Genomic DNA, 17,629 nt, shown 5'->3' with positions numbered 1-17,629 from the left:
AGGCCTAAAGCTGAGAAGAAGCAGGTGAAGGAGAGTGCTAAGGGTTTTGGCCTGGCCTGCCTCCCACACGGCATGGGCACACATTTTTAGCACAGAAACTGCCAGCTTTCTCTTTAGAACCTCTGAAACTGATGGTTAACTTAGGCCTTTTAGAGATCTCTAAGGGAAAGGCCTGCAGAGGGGCAGGACCCTCCCCTCCTGCAGGATTAGGGAAGGATGGGCACAGTTTTAGATGCCTCATGGCCACCTCCACCCTAATCCAGGGCCTGGAAATCAGCCGGCCCTGCTTCTTTTCTCTTCCTGCCCTTCTAGGCAAGCCCTTCCCAGAAGCCCCTCTGGTTACCATCTTTTGCAATCAAAACTTAGGAGTCCTATCCCATGCCTGTCTCGCCTGAAAGGCAGCCAGGGCCCAGGGGACTGATGAGTGCTCCCAGGGAGAGGTAAGGGCCTCCTCCTGCGACACCATCCAAGAAACATCACCATAGCAACCCCAACAGCAAACAATGCTGCCAGGAAAGTCTTCCCTTACCAAGCTGCTCCTCCTGGCAGTCAGGCCCAGAAGAGGAATGGCCAGTAGCCCACAGAGACAACCCAGAGGGCGGAATAATCCACTCCATGTCCAAGAACCTTTCTTACAGGTAGGAGGTGGGGCCCCATCTCCACAGCCTATCTGTTTGCACCCTGCTGGACTAAGTCCTCCCCCTGGGATGGGCCATACTTTCCTCTGGTCAGTAGATGTGGCCCAGAGCTCTCCACTTACTTCCTCTCTTAATCCTGTACTACTGTGAACACAGAGCTCAGAGCAGAGGAAAGGAGGTGCCTGGTTATTACACCTCCCAGCCCCACCTACTAGGGTGATGCTGTGGAAATGACAGAGGAGTGGGCCCAAGAGACAGGTGAGCTTTTAGGATCAATAAAGTCCTAGGGTGGAAAGGAGGGAGAAGCACTTTAGAAGAGCATATATGATAAGTAGTGCAGACAGATGGCTCGAGTCCCAGCTCTGCCACTTGGGTGAGCTATTTGCCCTCATTGTGTCTTGCTTTTTGCATCTTTGAGATGGGACAGTAACAACGCTTGCTCACAGGGTTATAGGGTTAACTGAGTTGTAGATGTATTTAGCACAGTGTCAATACATATTTGCTACTGTTTATTTCACGGGAGGTGGGACACAGAAAAGGGAAGGAGGCAGCCTTCTAGATATTTTCCATACTTGCTTGTATTTGGATGAGAAGTGAGGGAAATGCACCAATGACAGTAACAGGTCGAGTCCGGGAGAGAAGAGCACCTGGGCTGCATTCTCCCGAGAAAGCTTTTCCTTCTATGCGCGTTGCCCGGTAATGGGCACTACCCCTCACTCCACCCCCCACCCCACCCCCACCCCCACCCCTCAGTATCCTCAGGCTTAGGAGCACCAGCTCCAGGCAGGGGTGCGGGAGAGCCAGAGCGCGGAGGATGTGGAGTAAAGAGTGGAGAGAAGGGAAATCAAAACCCAACAGACGGAGAGAGAGCGAAAGCTGAGGAATCCTACAGAGCGGACATAACTTCTGACGGCAGGGCAGGCGCGGAGAGAAGGGTTCCGGCCAGGCCACCGTGTCCTGATGAGAGTCCGGGGTCCGAGGAGGCCGGCAGCTTGTTGTCTCTGCGGCTGCTCCTGGAAAGAGAGGCCGAGCGGTCCCCCCGGCACCCTTTTGTCTCTCCCTAGATGGCCCACGCCCGAGAGCCCCTCCTGACCCACCAACCGCGGGCCCGGCGTGAGTTCCTCCTCCCCAGTGAGCCCGGAGAGTGGCCCGGCTTCACCCGGCAGGCCTACCACCGGCTGGCCCTGAAGCCGCCGCCTTGCACTGAAACGAAATCCGAGGTGCGCCGCCGACTGATCCGCCCTTGGAAGGACGCGGCGCCGCACACGTGGGGCTTTCACACGTGGCTCGATGTGGGCCGTTTGCCAGCCACCTTTCCCACCAGGCCCGACAGGCCCTACGACAGCAACGTGTGGCGCTGGTTGACGGACTCCGGGGCCCACGGCCGCCCCCCAGCGGAGCCTCCCATCCCTCCTCCCTCCTGGATGGGTCCCAACAGCTTTCTGACCTTCATCTGCTGTACTCCCATCTTCGCGGACGACAACAGGAAAAACCAGGTGACCGTCAGGACGGTGCAGGAACTGAGGGAGCTGGAGAAACTCAAGCTGAGGAGTGAAGCAAGGGCACCTCCCCTCGACGCCAAGGGCAACATCCTGCCCTCGAGGAAGTTCAAGAAGTAAGAGGAGCTCCTTCCTCTCTCTGATTCCTGTTTTCTGATGACGCCTACCTTGGTACTCTGACCTTCACGCCTTTGGGCATCTGACAACTAAACTCTGTTTTAAGTGTAGCTGGAAGGAAGGTGTGGGAGCAAGAGAGGGGACAGCCAGGGGAGAGGCTTAACCGTTTAACTAGAATGCAGGGGATACAACTAGGTGCTTAACACCTGCTAGGCCCTGGCAGTACAGAGAGATGTCATCCAGTCCCTTCCTGCAGGGAGCTTATGAAAGGCAGAGACCTACCTACATGCATGGAAAGGCAGCTGACCATTCAAGCCCACGCGTGCTACATGCCCAAAATGTGACACGGATAGGGAGTGTGGTAAGAACATCAATTACTAGTGGAAAGTCCTGAGATCTGGAGTCAGAGGTTTAGGTTAAAGTCCAGACTAGGCAAATTGTTTCGTTTTTCCAGACTCAATTCCATCCTTGATAAAATGGGGACAGTAAACACCATGTCTACCAACCTCGGTGAAGAGAAAATGGGTAATGAATATATGAGAGCACTATACAAAAAAACATGTTACTACAGAAATTCAGAAGAAGGAGGGGGTGCTGTGGGCTGGAGCATTCCCCCAGGAAGCCTTTGTGGGGAAACCAGGTAAAGGCTGGAAGGGTAGGAAGCCCTCAGAAAGGTAGAAAGAAGGGGGTAGAGGGTTGACTGGTCTGAGAAGAGGCAGCAGTGTGGAAGGAGTTACTGGAGTACCCAACAGCCCTTCCTCCCTGCCACTGTGGGAGCACACACAAATCTCCAGTCTAGTCAAGGGGATAAGAGGCAGGAAACGGAGTGGGGAATAAGGACAGAATATCTCAAATTCCAATCCCAAGGGCATTAACAGAAGCACTAAAGGGTTGGAGGGGAGGCTGTGGAGATTTTTGATTTTTTTTTTTTTAATGCCAACAGTTGGTGATTTTGAGAGAAGATTATTCAGGACCTTGGCTTCTCTCTGCAGCCCTCGCAGTACAGATTATTGGTTGCTAGTATGTGCTAACACTAGGGATACAAAGGTGATAAAACTTAGATCACTCCTCAAAAAATAAAAATAAACTTCAGTGAAATAATAGTGCCAGATGTTCTAATCACTTGAGTTATATTACTTATACCCTCCCACTACCCCAGATAGAAACTATTACTATCAACCCCATTTTACAGAGGGGGCATCTGAAACGGAAAGGTCTCTTATTTCGCCCAAGTTCATATGGCCAGTGAGTGGCAGAGCTGGGATTGGAACCTAGAGAGCTCAGTTTTAGAACTGTGTTCTTAACCTCTGTGCTCCACTTCCCCTCCTGTCTACCTGGGGAATCAAAGAAGTTCACAGCTACTCCTGATGTGATATAATGTTCTATAAACACAGCATAAGAGAAATACAATTATCCATAGAAAGAGCTTAGCACAATGCTCGGCAAACAGGAAACCTGTGTGTGATGGCGGAAGCCTTGTGGGTTCAAGAGCCAAACACATCTTAGGTTGCAGTCTACCCAGCTCAATCCCAAACTTGCTATACAACAAAGAAACTTGACTTTCTTTAAGCCTGACTTCCTCAAGTCTGGATTGGAGATGTACCTGGTACCTTGCAGGGTTGTTAGAAGACAAAAAGGCACAATGCCTGGTGTATAGAAGGGGGCTCAGTAAATCGTGTCATTAGTACACTGTCCCCGTGAGAGAAGGATCCTTGTTTCCCTCTGTTTGCTGCTGGAGGCCCAGTTCCTGGAGCCAGGAATGAGAGAGTCACAGGCAAGGTTTTGCTGTTCACGGAGGATGTGGTACCTGAGCTACGTGGACCTTGAAGAATGTGTACAAATTCACTAGGTGGGAACCAGACAGGATGGTGGGAAGAAAGGCCCATCCAGTCGTGTTATTCCTTTCGAGCAGTTCTCTAAGGCATTAAAATATAGTTAAAAATGTCTCTAGATCAGCGACCAAGCACATTTTGAACATGAGAGACCCAGAAAGGACTTCAGACAGGTCTAAGCTTCAAGAAGTCCATGATGTTGGTGAGAAATAGAACATTTATACATAAACTCATGATATTGCTGAGAAATAGAACATTTATACATAAACCCATGATGTTGAGAAATAAAACATTTATACATAAATAGAACATTTGTACATATACATAAACCCATTTATGCATACATCAACTCTGGTTGATGGTACATACAATCACCTGGGTCTTTTTAAAAAATGTGTGAGACCCACCCATGAGATTCTAATTTACTTGGCGTTGGGGGTGTGCAGCTTGAGCACCGGAATTTGCAAAAGGCTCCTAGGAGTGATTCTAATGTGCAGCCGGGCCTGAGAATGTCTGATGTAAACCAAAGACAGTAAACAGGAGAACATCTACTGGACGAGGTGCAAAGCATGTTGAAACAGGAAATTTGCCACTATTCAACTATGTTTTTTAAAAGGTCCATTTCTCTCGGTTGAACCTAACACTACAGGCCTGTAGAAGAGGGAGCCATCAGATCAGGTGTCATATGGCAGCAGGTCAGAGCAGGAAGGGCTCTGAGACATCATCAAGTTCACCAGATGAGAAGGGGCCCTTGAGTTTCATTCTCTCTTCTTCCTGCTGGCACTGTGTTAGCAGAGGAAGTGGGACTGAAAGACAGAATCTGGATAATGAGATACAATATGTAAAAAGGATAGGAGACTGACCATCTAAACAACATAATTTCACCATCTTAACACCAAACACACACACAGGGTGCATGCTATCTGGATAGGCCAATATCCAATCAGGAGGAGAGACAGAAGTGATTCCCTACAACCTGATCATTCGTTAGCTTGTGTTAGCTTAATAGAAACATATTGGCAAAACATGGCTTTATACCTCAGTCTCAGGATGCGCACGACAAATATACTTTCAGAATACAAATGCATTATTTTCTTGTGGCACTCACATCAATGACAACAGTTGGTCACCCTTTGCCACCATCAAAAATCTAACAGGATCCCAATGATGATTCTTTCTTATTTTGAATGATTTTAGTTTGGGATCATGATTGGTTAGCATTTTATTATTGTCATAAGTTGAAATGATTCAGATTTTTTAAAAAGCCTCAGAATTTTTAAAAGTATTCTCTACATCCAGTGTAAGGCTCGAACTCACAACCCTGAGATCAAGAGTCGGATGCTCTACCGGCTGAGCCAGCAAGGCTTCCCAAGTCCATAGAATTTTTAAGCATGATTTGATATTTAATACTAAGGCTTTTCAAAAAAATTTTTTTTCAAGAGGAACATGAAGAATTATAAATTTGGGGGCTTACCTTTGTAGCATTGTGAAAATAAACTTTGAGTAAGCTATGAAAAAAGCATCAAACTTTTCCTTCTTACTCCTTCCACCATGCCTGCATCCCTCTTTTGACCTCTTTGTTCTCTCCACACCCCTTTCCCCCAACAGGTACCGGCACATCTCAGCTGGTGGAAGGTTTGAGCCTGGAGGCCTCCAGCTCATGCCCAACCCACTTCCCAATGATTTCGTCAGGGGCTGGCCCTGCCCAAACCCTCTGCCTCATTACCAGGAGAAGGCGCTAAAACTGGCCTTCCTGCCTAGTGCACCCCTGAGCCAGGACCTCCTGAGGAATTACCAAACCCTGATAGAGAACCGGGTTGCCTTGCCCCTCTATCAACTCTCCAAGGCACAACCTGGTACAACCTTAGTGAGGAAGACCAAGAGAAGACCTGGACAGAGCTAGTAAAGCCTCCAGCTGGGCAGGACCACTGTGGGCTACAGCGTTCTCAACCAATGCACCTTCAACAAGAAGCTTCTGCAGAACAGAACCTCTGCACCATCCCTCCAACTGCAGGCCACCTCTGTCTCCCAGGCTCCTAGAGACTCTACTTAAACTCTAGATGATTATCTGTCTTCCTTGGAGGATGCTCTCATAGCAGGTGGGAGGATTGAATCAGGTAGAGCAGAGAGAGCAGAGGAGGATACAGCTTTTAGGGACAGAATGAGGAGTGGGGAGGAAGAAGGTGTGTGTGTGTGTGTGTGTGTGTGTGTGTGTGTGTGTTGGGGTGGGGGGAAAGGCACTGTAAGAAATGTGAATAAGAAATTACCTTTACTCCCATAATCCATTTGGAACAAAACTGGGATTGGTCAGGGTACAGGAAGCTTCTTAGACAAAATAACCTCAATTCCACACCTCCCTAGACCATTTTAATGTTGGACAGAGACCAGAAGCAACTCTGCTGGGTTGCAGTTCCCATGCAGGGTCTGGGGGAGCAGAGGTCAGGCCAAGGCTGGTGCTGGAAGATGGAAAAGTCAGGTCTGAGGAAGGCTGACCAGGTCTCTGTGGAGGAACAAGAGTACAACAAAGTGGAGATTTAAGGCAAAATAGTAGTCACCCCAGAGCATAATGTCAGGGCCTTGGGCCTATATTGTGGTTGACCCCAAATGCCTCAGCTTTTGTCATGGGGGGCCAGAGGCAAAAGGCCTAGAGTAGAGACAGGCAAATCGGGTTGGTCAGAAATGTGCTGACCCCAGCTGGGGTGGATATTGGGTATGGGAAACCCAGTAGAAGGCAGCAGGGAGGTGGCTGGAAGGGGAGAAGTTGTATGGTGGGGGCCTACCTCACCTCCTCTTGCCCCTGTGACACCCCAAGTTGGTCGTCTTCCTTGGCTGGGATTCTCCTGGCCTTCTGGCCACTGCCCTCTCACCCACTTTTCTCGAGCCCCCTAGGTACCTGGGAATCAAAACCCCACCAGGGTTCTAGCCCTGGTTTAACCACTGACCAGCTATATGACCTCAGGCTTTCAGTTTCTTCCTCGGCACAGTGGGAGCCATGGCACAGTGGGAGCCACGAGGGTACAACTAAGGGGAATAAATAAAATAAATGAAGTACCCGCAAAGTGTCTGAACATTGGAGGCCCTCCATAAACGAAGTTATCAACCAATCATTACTCATGGGATGAAAACAATGGATGGGCTATTATTCAGTCAAAAAAAGGAATGAAGTACTGATACCTGCTACAGTGTAGATGAACCTCGACAATATCACACTGAGGGAAAGGAGCCAGACACAAAAGGCTGTATATGGTATGATTCTATTTACATGAAATATCTAGAATCGGCAAATCCATAAAGACAGAAGGTAAATTGCCAAGTGCTGGGGGTGGGGGAAATGGGGACTGACTGCTCAGTGGGTACAGGGTTTTCTTTTAGGGTGGTGAAAATATTTCAGAACTAAATAGAAGTGGTGGTTGCACAACATCATGAATGAACAAAATGCCACTGGATTGTATACTTTAAAAATGGTAATTGCTCAGGGAGCCTGGGTGGCTCAGTCGGTTAAGCATCCGACTTCTGCTCAGGTCATGATCTCACAGCTCTTGTGAGTTCGAGCCCCGTGTCGGGTTCTGTGCTGACAGCTCAGATCCTGGAGCCTGCTTCTGATTCTGTGTCTCCCTCTATCTCTGCCCCTCCCCCACTTGTTCTCTCTCTCTCTCTCTCTCTCTCTCTCTCAAAAGTAAATAAATATTAAAAATAAAATTAAAATGATTACAATAAATAGGGTGTGATATAGTGAGTTTCCAAATTTTCTTCTAGTTCCAAATCTAAAGTTCTATTAATAGTTCTTCTCCTTAACACTTCTCCCCCTGATATGTATGGGGGATGGGTGGGGGCAACCAGAGCCAAAGGGTGAAGGAGAATTCTCTCAGTACTCCAGGGGCTTGCCAGAGCTCTGGGATGTGCCCATTCTCCCCACTCTGGGTTAGGAATAATGGTGGAAAGCAGGAGGTCCCCTCACCTAGGATCCTAACATGTCAGAGCTGGGCAGGCCATGAGGACACAAGTCGAATCCCCTCAGTGTTTAGGTGGCCAACCGAGGCCCATGGGCAAGTGACTTGCTTGGGGCCACAAAGCCAAGCAGTCCCTGCCCCTCCTGGCAGTAGAAAGGAGGCTGGTTGCTAGGACTCAGGGGCTTGTTTTCTCATCCTGCCTCTCTTCCGTTATTCTACTTCTGCCCATGATGCATGGATTTTGTCACCTCCACAATGAAAGGCCCTGGGGAAACTTAGAAGGTTGGTATGAAGGTTTGGGGGGTGGGAGGAAGTAGGCCAGGCGGATGCTTAACCGACTGAGCCACCCAGGCTCCCTGAGCAATTACCATTTTTAAAGTATACAATCCAGTGGTTCTTCACAGAAGGCTGCCTACCCCCTGGCCTGGAAGGTGCAGGAAAACAGAATGGTAAGGTGCACTTACACAGACTCCTGCCTTGGCCGACCAAGACCACTCAAGAGGTTGCTAGCCTCATGTCAGAAGGACTTCCACCCTTCCCACCAGCTGTTTGTTCTCTGGATAACAGTCTTTTTCCTGCTGGCAGGGAGACCACACATTATCAGAGGCCTTCTTGTCCACTGGCCACCCTAAACTGCAGAAGCAACACCCTGGAAATTCCTGATGCGGTGGGCCGTGGAGATCTGAGGGACAATGATAGTATCCATACACCCTCCTGGTCCTGGGGTCTCTTCCAAGGCAAGCCCCAGCTCAACCTGCTGGCAACCATGAACACCCCTCATCCCCCAACCCCACAGTCACTAATAAATATGGCATCCTTGAAAGCCTCTGTTGGGGTGGAGTGGGGGATTCCTGTAACCCAGACCTGCCTTAGAGATCTACTGTCCTACCACAACTTTTGACGGGAAGCAGGGTGAGCATCCCTCCCTCGACATATCACCAACCCCATGGGACACCTTATGACCTGCTGAATGCCACCAGCCTCATGGAAACTGATTAATCTCACCCAGCACAGAGGCCTCAGAGCCACTTCCGGGTCAACACCTCCCCTTCCTCAACCACCCTATCCGTAAGCCAGGTAGAGTCTCATGAGCTGGATGGCCAAGGCCAGTTCAGGTCCCTGAGTTACCAGGGCCTGAGGAATGGTTGGGGGTCAGTGAGTGCTGGAGGCTGTGGGGCTGGGAACCCCTGAGGGAGATGCAGGGGTTTTGCCAACCATGATCTTCAGTCTTCATTCTTCATCTGGCTCTCTGCCAGTGTTGTCCTGTCTAATTGCCATCCCTCAAAAAGCCCCATTGCTGCTCCCCAGTGTGACACATCAGACATCCCCTCTCCAGGCTTCCCCAGATTCACTTCCCACCTTCCTCAGGGCCCTCTGCCCTGTCATTTCTACTCATCACTGACTTGCTTACTCCAAACCCTTTGTCTTCTTGCTTCTCTTCCACCTCCAAGCCCTCTCCTACTTGTACTGTCTGCTGAACCACATACACGTGTTTATTTACAATGTAAATAATTACTTCTTCCTATTTATCATATTTAGTGGTTTTCTGTGGCCACTCATACAGTTCCCCATCTCATGGTAGTCTCAAGCCAACACACACTCTGCAGGTCCCAGGACAGAACCTCACAAATGCCTCCATGCTTGTAAGCTAATGCTATTGCATCTTGCCATTGTTCAGAGGCAAAGGTTTTGCTGGGTGGCTCCCCTCGGCCCACCATCACTCCCACTGGATGTCCACTGAACACTGACACTAGGTATCATATATGGTTCTTAGAGAATAGTCTCTGACTTCGTTAGCATGAATGTCACTAGGAAATGGAGGTCATGTATAGGGGTGCCAAGGGCAGGCCCAAAGCTTAGGCAAGGAGGAAGGGGGAAATGGAGGGAAATGGAAGCAAGAAAGGAAGCAGATAAACACAAGAGGGAGGAAGAGAAGTATTGAAGCCAGAGGAAAGGCAAAACAGGAGTCTCTGAAGCTCAGAGGTCCAGAATATTTGGTGGCATTGGGCAGCTTGGTCAGATTCTCTGAGGGTATTTGCAGGATCCAGATTTTGGCAAAGACCCCCGCGGTGAGAAGAGTTGGCAAATAAATCCTATGGGTGCAAAGGAAAGGGGATGAGTAGAATAGGGTCTTGAATGATCCCCTAGGGCATTAGTTGGATTCTGAGGCTGAAAAATTCAGGCGGGGAACTCGACAGGCTGTTCTGGTGTCTCATCACCTGCGGAGATGGGGTAATAACAACATGTTTCCTCCTGTGTCCACTGGAGTCCTACTGCCCAATGCATTCAACTAATGTCTTAGCCTGGTAGTTTTTGGGGTGGAGGTAGGGTGATACATTTCAAAACTGGTATGACCTCCTGGGACCTTTGCTAGACAGGAGAATTCTGGAAAACAGCTTCATTCCTGTCCTCAGCAGATCTGACAGGGCCAGAGGATAAAGACTGAAATAGAACTGGCTGCCTTTAACCTTCCACGGGCTCAAGGGAGCTGTTTGTCTAGCTCTGAATAACCCATTCTATGAAGAATATTCTGGGAATTTCCTTATGTGGCAGAGCAATGTCTGGGTGATTTCACTGTGCCAAATGAGCTCTCCTCCCCATCCCTACCATCAGAGATAAGAATTGGTACTAGTCAGCCTTGAAGAAAAAAGGTTACAAGAAGAGGTATAAAGATATTCAGAGGCATGAAAGTGTATCACAAGGAAGGTGGGAACCAGTTCATCTCCATCTCTACTAAGGCTTGGACAGGAAGGCAGGGATTCTGAATATAGGTACAGGGATTTAGATTAGATATAAAGAACTTCCTGAGTCAGTGGAGAGTTGTTGGCATAGATTAGATCAGGTTCAAGGAACCAGCTGTGAATCTATTTGGACCAGTGCCATCCAATAGAAATATAATAGACCGGTATATGTAACTTTAAATTTGTTAGTTGCCATATTTAAAAAAGTAAAAATAAACCAATGAAGTTGATTTTTATAATGTACTATATTTTATTTAATACAATAGATCTGAAATATTATGAATATAAAATAATGTAATCCATGTAAAAATAGTTGAGATATTTCACATTGTTATATTGTTTTCAAAATCTGGTGTATATTTTACACTTATAGCAAAGCTCTCTTCAGCCTAACCACACCTCAAGTGCTCAATAACTGTATGTAGCTGGTGACTGCTATATTGGTCAGCACAAATCTAGACTTGCTAAGGGTTGTCTGACACCCAGTGGCAAGTATAAGGTGTGATCTGGTTTTATCTGAAGGCAGAAAGTTCTCTAGAGACCTGAGAGCCTCTGAGGGTAAAAGTCAAGAAAGCCTTAACTTAGGAGCCCCTCTCAGCCTTCCTCATTGCCGGAAATACAAAGACCCATCGCCCTCTGGCTGTTCTTAGAACCCACACAGCAGTGTTCTGTGTTCTCTTTCAGTAGAGGAAATCCCAACTTCCTCAGGTCTGTTGGACTTGGGGTTTGGCGGCTAGTCAACCCAAATGGGAAGAGCACTGCGCCAAGCAGAGCAAGGAAAAGGGTTCATCCTGGGGTAGACAAGGTAGCTCTATTCTCTCCATGGCAGGAGACAATGCTCCATACCTCAGTCAGTCTTCCTGGTGCAAGTGACTGGTCACCAGAGGAGCCAGGCTGGACAGAAGGGATGGACAGGTGTAAATCTACCCTGTGTGGGGTGTGTGTGGGGACAAGCACTGTCTCAGCCTACCTTATCTTACCTGCAATATTCTGAGTTCTCTGTCTGAGACACCCTTCCTCCAGGTATGTGCACAGCCTTCACCTTGTTCTCATCTCGGCACAGTGTCATCCACCCACCACCCTACCCCCATCACTCTCTCTCCTCTCATCCTGCTCTAGTTTTGTTCAGCATTTACCACAACCTGACATTATAAATGTCGTTGTTCCTTGTCTGCCTTCCACGTTACAATGTGAACCCCATGAGGGTGGGGCCTTCATTTGGTTCACCATCCTAGGCCCAGAGCCTACCTCGGTGTCTGACACATAGTAGGTGCTCAATAAATATTTTTTGACTGAATGAAAGGAAAACTTGCTATAATTCAGAGGAGAACCAGTGCAGTGAGGGAGCCAAATCTCACACTTCCATTTTTCTCCTCATGAAATTTCTGAATCTGGATCCATTCACTTCAACATCTATGTGAACCACAAGATGAAATAGATGAGAGAAATTACAGATATTTCCCAAGTATCTTGGAAGGGAATATCTCCACTTCCTCTGTTCCTCACTGTAGAAGACTGGTTTAATATTCCTGAATAGTGCTCCTGGAAGTTTTCTCCCCCTGTGTCTCATCATTAGAGCTCAGTGTAGTTATCCCTTGTTAATGAACTGGTTTGTTGAAGTCTATAATCTTTAGGTTAAAAAAATGACCAGGGGATGAGCATCTGGCTGGCTCATTAGAAGAGTGTGTGACTCTTGATTGTGGGTTCAGGCCCCATGTTGGATGTAGAGATTACTTAAAATAAATAAGCTAAAAAAATGACCAGGGGAGGGGAGTGAGGTAAATTATTGGCAAAGACACAGACCACCCAGCTGAGGATACAAACTGCCTTCAGAGGTAAGTTATTGGCAACGACACAGAACACCCAGCTAAGGATACGAAGTGACCTCAGAACATTCCCTGGCACTCTCCACCATTTTTTTTAGGATTAGATGAGGCTAGATTTTTTTTAAGCCAAAGTATAGTTGACATATACTATTAGTTCCAGGTGTACTACATAGTGATTTGACAATTATATACATTATGCAGTGCTTGCTATTGTGAGTGTGGTTACCATCAGTCACCCTACAAAGTCTTAAAATATTATGGACTATATTCCCTAGGAGATAATTTTCACCCTCATGAATTATTTTTAATAGTTAGAAGTGAATCTCTTGGGGTGACTGGGTGGCTCAGTCTGCTGAGCGTCTGACTTCAACTCAGGTCGTTGTCTCATGGTTTGTGAGTTCAAGCCCCATATTGGGCTTGCTGCTGTCAGCACAGAGCCCGCTTCAGATCCTCTGTCCCCCTCTCCGTCAGCCCCTTCCCCCTTGTGCTCTCTCTCTCAAAAAAATAAATAAAACATTTAAAAAAAGTTTGCACCTCTTAATCCCCTATACCTGTTTTGCCTATCCCCCTAATTCCTTCCCTCTGGCAACCATCAGTTTGTTCTCTGTATTTATGGGTCTGTTCCTGCTTTTTGTTTATTCATTTGTTTTGTTTTTTAGATTCCACATATAGACGAAATCATGTGACATTTGCCTTTGACTTAATTCATTTAGCACACTACCCTCTTGGTCCATCCATGTGGCTGAAAATGGCAAGATGTCATCCTTTTTATGGTTGAGTAGTATTCCAGTGTGTGTGTGTGTGTGTGTGTGTGTGTGTGTGTGTGTACTACATCTTTATTCATCTATGGGTAGACACTTGGATTGCTTCCATATCTTGGCTATTGTAATTAGTGTTGTAATATGTATAAGGGTATATATATTTTTTCAAATTAGTGTTTTCATTTTCTGTGCATAAATACCCAGTAGTGAGATTTTATACCACATCTTTATCCATACATCTATTGATGGACATTTAGGTTGCTTCCATATCGTGGCTATTATAAATAACACTGCAATAAACATAGAGTGCATATATCTTTTTGAGTTAGTGTTTTTTTTAAGTTTATTTATTTACTTTGAGAGAGAGGGAGAGAGTGAACATGCAAGTGGTGGAGAGGCAGAGAGAGACAGGGAGAGACAGATCCCAAGCAGGCTCCACGCTATCAGCACAGAGCCCGATGCAGGGCTCAAACTCATGAATGGTATCATGACCTGAGCTGAAATCAAGAGTCAGACGCTTAACTGATGCCCCTTGAGTTAGTGTTTTTATTTTCTTTGGGTAAATACCTAAAAGTAGAATTACTGGATCATATGATAGGTCTATTTTTAGTTTTTTGAGGAGACGCCATACTGTTTTCAGACTGGCTGCACCAGTTTGCATTCCCACAAACAGTGCAAGAGGGTTCCCCTTTCTCCACATCCTCACAACATCTGTTGTTCTCGTATTGTTGATTTTAGCCATTCTGACAGGTGTGAGGTGATATCTCATTATAGTTCTTATTTGCATTTCCCTGATGATAAGTGATGTTAAGCACCTTTTCATGTGTCTGTTGGCCATCTGTATGTCTCTGGAAAAATGTCTATTCAGTAGGTTGCCTTTTTGTTTTATTGATGGTTTCCTTTGCTATGTAGAAGCTTTTTATTTTGGTGTATTCCTAATTGTTTATTTTTGCTTTTGTTGCCATTACCTTTGGAGTCAGATCCATAAAAGTGTTGTTAAGGTCAATGTCCATGAGTTTACTGCCTTGTCTTCTTTTAAAATTTTAATGGTTTCAAGTCTTACATTTATGTCATTAATCCATTTTGAGTTTATTTTTGTGGATGGTGTGAAAAAAGTGGTCCAGTTTCATTGTTTTGCGTGTGGCTGTCCAGTTTTCCTAGCACCATTTGTTGAAGAGACTGTCTTTTCCCCATTGTGTGTTGTTTCCTTTGTTGTAGATTCACTGACCATGGGTTTATTTCTGGGCTCTCTCTATTCTGTTCCATTTATTTATGTGTCTATTTTTGTGCCAGTACCATACTGTTTTGTTTACTACAGCTTTGCAGTATAACTTGAAATCTGGAATTGTGATGCCTCCAGCTTTGGTTTTCTTTTTCAGGCTTGCTTTGGCTATTCAGTGTCTTTTGTGGTTCCATACAAATTTTAGGATTGCTTGTTCTAGTTCTGTGAAAAATACTACTGGTGTTTTGATACGAATTTCACTGGATCTGTGGATTGCATTGGGTTCATCATCTTATCAAAGGGAGTTCTTTAGCTCCTTAAAAAAACTCGGCTTTCCGTTGCCAAAACATTCTCATTCTCCCTACAATTTGAGGAAAAGCAAATTTACAAAGAAAGAAAACAAAGAATACAAAAAAGGCAAAAGAGAGTTTTTTTACCCCTTAGCCCTACTCCAAGATGGTGTGCTAGATAATTAATGAGACAGTATTAGTTTGGGTCACAGAACACAGGGACCAATTTGACTCTTTTTGCACAGCTATATTCCAAAGAATGGCATTTCCTGAGCACTAGTGGTTCTGAGCGCCAGGCAACAAAAGCCTTGTCAGAACTGGAAAAGAGGTGATGCCGTCCCCAACCTCACTGCATCCAAACTGTAAACTCCAAAGGCTCCATTCTATACCACAGGTATGTTTACTCCTCCCTCGGGTTTTGTCTGCAGACCTAAGTGCACCGATGAGTTTGGAGACATCCCATCCATGTCGTCAGCCTGGCCCAACGCAACTTTGCTAAGTGCTCTGGAATCATCTCATTCTTGTTCATTGATAGCATTACTTTTCCAAGAAATGGATTAATGAAGGACTCTTGAAGATGTTGAAGGATTTTTCAAACCTAAAGAATGAATTGCCAAGAATAAAGTTGAAGGAGATACCTTTTAGTGTTGGCCTGCCCAGCATCATAGTATGTAGGCCACTCACTCATCTATCAATGCGTACAGTTGATCCTATCGAAACAATCACAGGAACCAGTGCAACATGTCAGTGGCCCCTCCTCGATCTCTATCCCAGGCAAATGTGTGGTGGTAAAGGATGCCAAGGCATGGGAAGGGGCTGGAATAGTCCACTGAAACTGTGTTTAAATGAAGCCAGGTTGTGGGTGGTCCAGAACTCAATCAATGGAATCATACTATAGCTTAGTTTTCATGCCATGATTTTCATCTCTGTCAGTCTTCTCTTTATGGCATAGTGGACACTGAGCAGCACTTGGGAGACAGAACATAAGGGGCTGATCCTGGCTCTTCCATACAGTAACTGAATGTTAGGTGAGATTTCTAAGTCTCAGTATTAGCTTCCCAGGGGTGCCATAACAAAGTATAACAAATTGGATGGCTTTAACGATAGAAGATTATTGTCTCACAGTTCTGGGGACTAGAAGTCCAAGATCAAGGTACTGGCAAGGTTGGTTCTTTCTGAGGGTGCTGAGGAAGAATTTGGCCTAGGCCCTTCTCCCAGCTTCTGGTGGTGCTGGCAACCTTTGGTGTCCCTTAGCTTATACATGCATCACTCACACTCGGCCTTCATGTTTATGTGGTGTTCTTCCTGTGTGTACCTCTGTGTCCAAATTTCCCCTTTTAGCAAGGATACGGTCATATTGGATTAGGGTCCACCCTAGTGACCTTATCTTAGCTTGATTATGTCTTTAAAGACCCTGTCTCCAAATAAGGTCACATTCTGAGGTGCTGGGAGTTGGGACTTTAACGTACAGATTTATGGGGGACACAATTTAACCTGTACACCTTAACTACTTTCCCATCTGTAAACAGGGATCAAAATGCAATTCTTCCTCATATAATTGTCATGGCTGTGAAAATACCTGAAAAAGGCTGGGTCTGCAGGAGGCCAGAGGACATCTTGTCTGTCTGAACGTGTGTGTGCCTTGTGGATGTCTGGATCAGACTGTGCCTCTAAGGAGCAGGGCTCAGTCGGGGCTCCCAGCTTGTAAGTGTCCAACACAAGTAAACAGGTGCTTGACCAATGCCTTTTGATGATGGTGAAGATAAAAGGCTGGAGAGAAATATCTGACGACAGGTGAGCCAGGGCTATAAAAAAGTTTGATTCCAAGTGCTGGTGAGGAAGGGGAGGGCGTGGAACCCCCGGACACTGCTGCCTGGGGCGTACCCTGGTGTAAATCCTCTGGAGGGCAAGGTGGCATTATGCCAAAGGGGGAAAGCTGTGAGCTGATGCCTAGCCATTCCACACCTAGGTATGTACTCTAGAGAAATGCTCATATGTGTGCCCGGGACACAAGTGTAAAAATGTTCAAAACACCATTGTTTGTAGAAAAATAATCTAAATTTCCTAAGTGTGATGTATTCATATAAAGGAAAAACATACAGCTGTTAAAGAGAATGCATAGCTCAGGGATGAATCTCACGAATAAAGTAATGGGCAAAAAAGAACAAGCTGCAGAAGGTCATATATAATGTGTCAGGCAAAATAAATGATATGCTGCTTCGGATACACATATACGTACATGCATAAAGAGTGAACAAACGTGGGAATGCTAAAATGCCAAATTAAGAAAAGGATGTTATCTGGGGAGAAGGGGTGGTGCAAGGGGTCGTTTCAACTATATTTACAATAGTTTGGTTATTTTTTTTAACTGGGGTGGCCAGCAAAAGGTAAAGGTTATTCTTTACAACTTTCTGTATGTTTGAATTGTAATACTTTTTAAAGAGCCAGGACTCCAGAAGCCTTAAATAAAGAAAAGGGAGGGGCGCCTGGGTGGCTTAGTCACTTAAGCAACCGGCTCTTGACTTCAGCTAGGGCCTTGATCTCACGGTTGGTGGGTTCGGGCCCCACATGGCAGTGCAGAGCCCGTTCGGAATTCTCTCTCTCCCTTTCTCTCTGCCCCTCCCCCGCTTGTGTGCTCTGTCTCTGTCTCCCAAAATAAATAAATAAATAAATAAACTTTTAAAAAGAAGAAGAAGAAGAAGAGGGAGATGCTGGGGCGCTGCTTGTGGGGAGATTCAGAGCTGCTCTTGCTG

At 46.3% G+C, this 17,629-nt stretch overlaps 1 protein-coding gene across 1 annotated transcript; it reads left to right on the top strand.

Annotated features, from left to right (window-relative positions):
- The first annotated feature begins 492 nt into the window (after window positions 1–492).
- On the top strand, window positions 493–6,159 carry TEX52 (testis expressed 52). The gene is made up of 3 exons (XM_042991574.1): window positions 493–638; window positions 1,703–2,253; window positions 5,695–6,159. The coding sequence occupies exons 1-3, from the start codon at window positions 504–506 to the stop codon at window positions 5,987–5,989; spliced, it is 981 nt and encodes a 326-aa protein (XP_042847508.1). The 5' UTR covers window positions 493–503; the 3' UTR covers window positions 5,990–6,159.
- The last annotated feature ends 11,470 nt before the right edge of the window (window positions 6,160–17,629 follow it).

Source organism: Panthera tigris, chromosome B4 (assembly GCF_018350195.1).
Source record: "Panthera tigris isolate Pti1 chromosome B4, P.tigris_Pti1_mat1.1, whole genome shotgun sequence".
NCBI lineage: Eukaryota > Metazoa > Chordata > Mammalia > Carnivora > Felidae > Panthera > Panthera tigris.
Note: the sequence above shows the minus strand (reverse complement) of the source record. Positions and strands in the feature narration are given on the sequence as shown.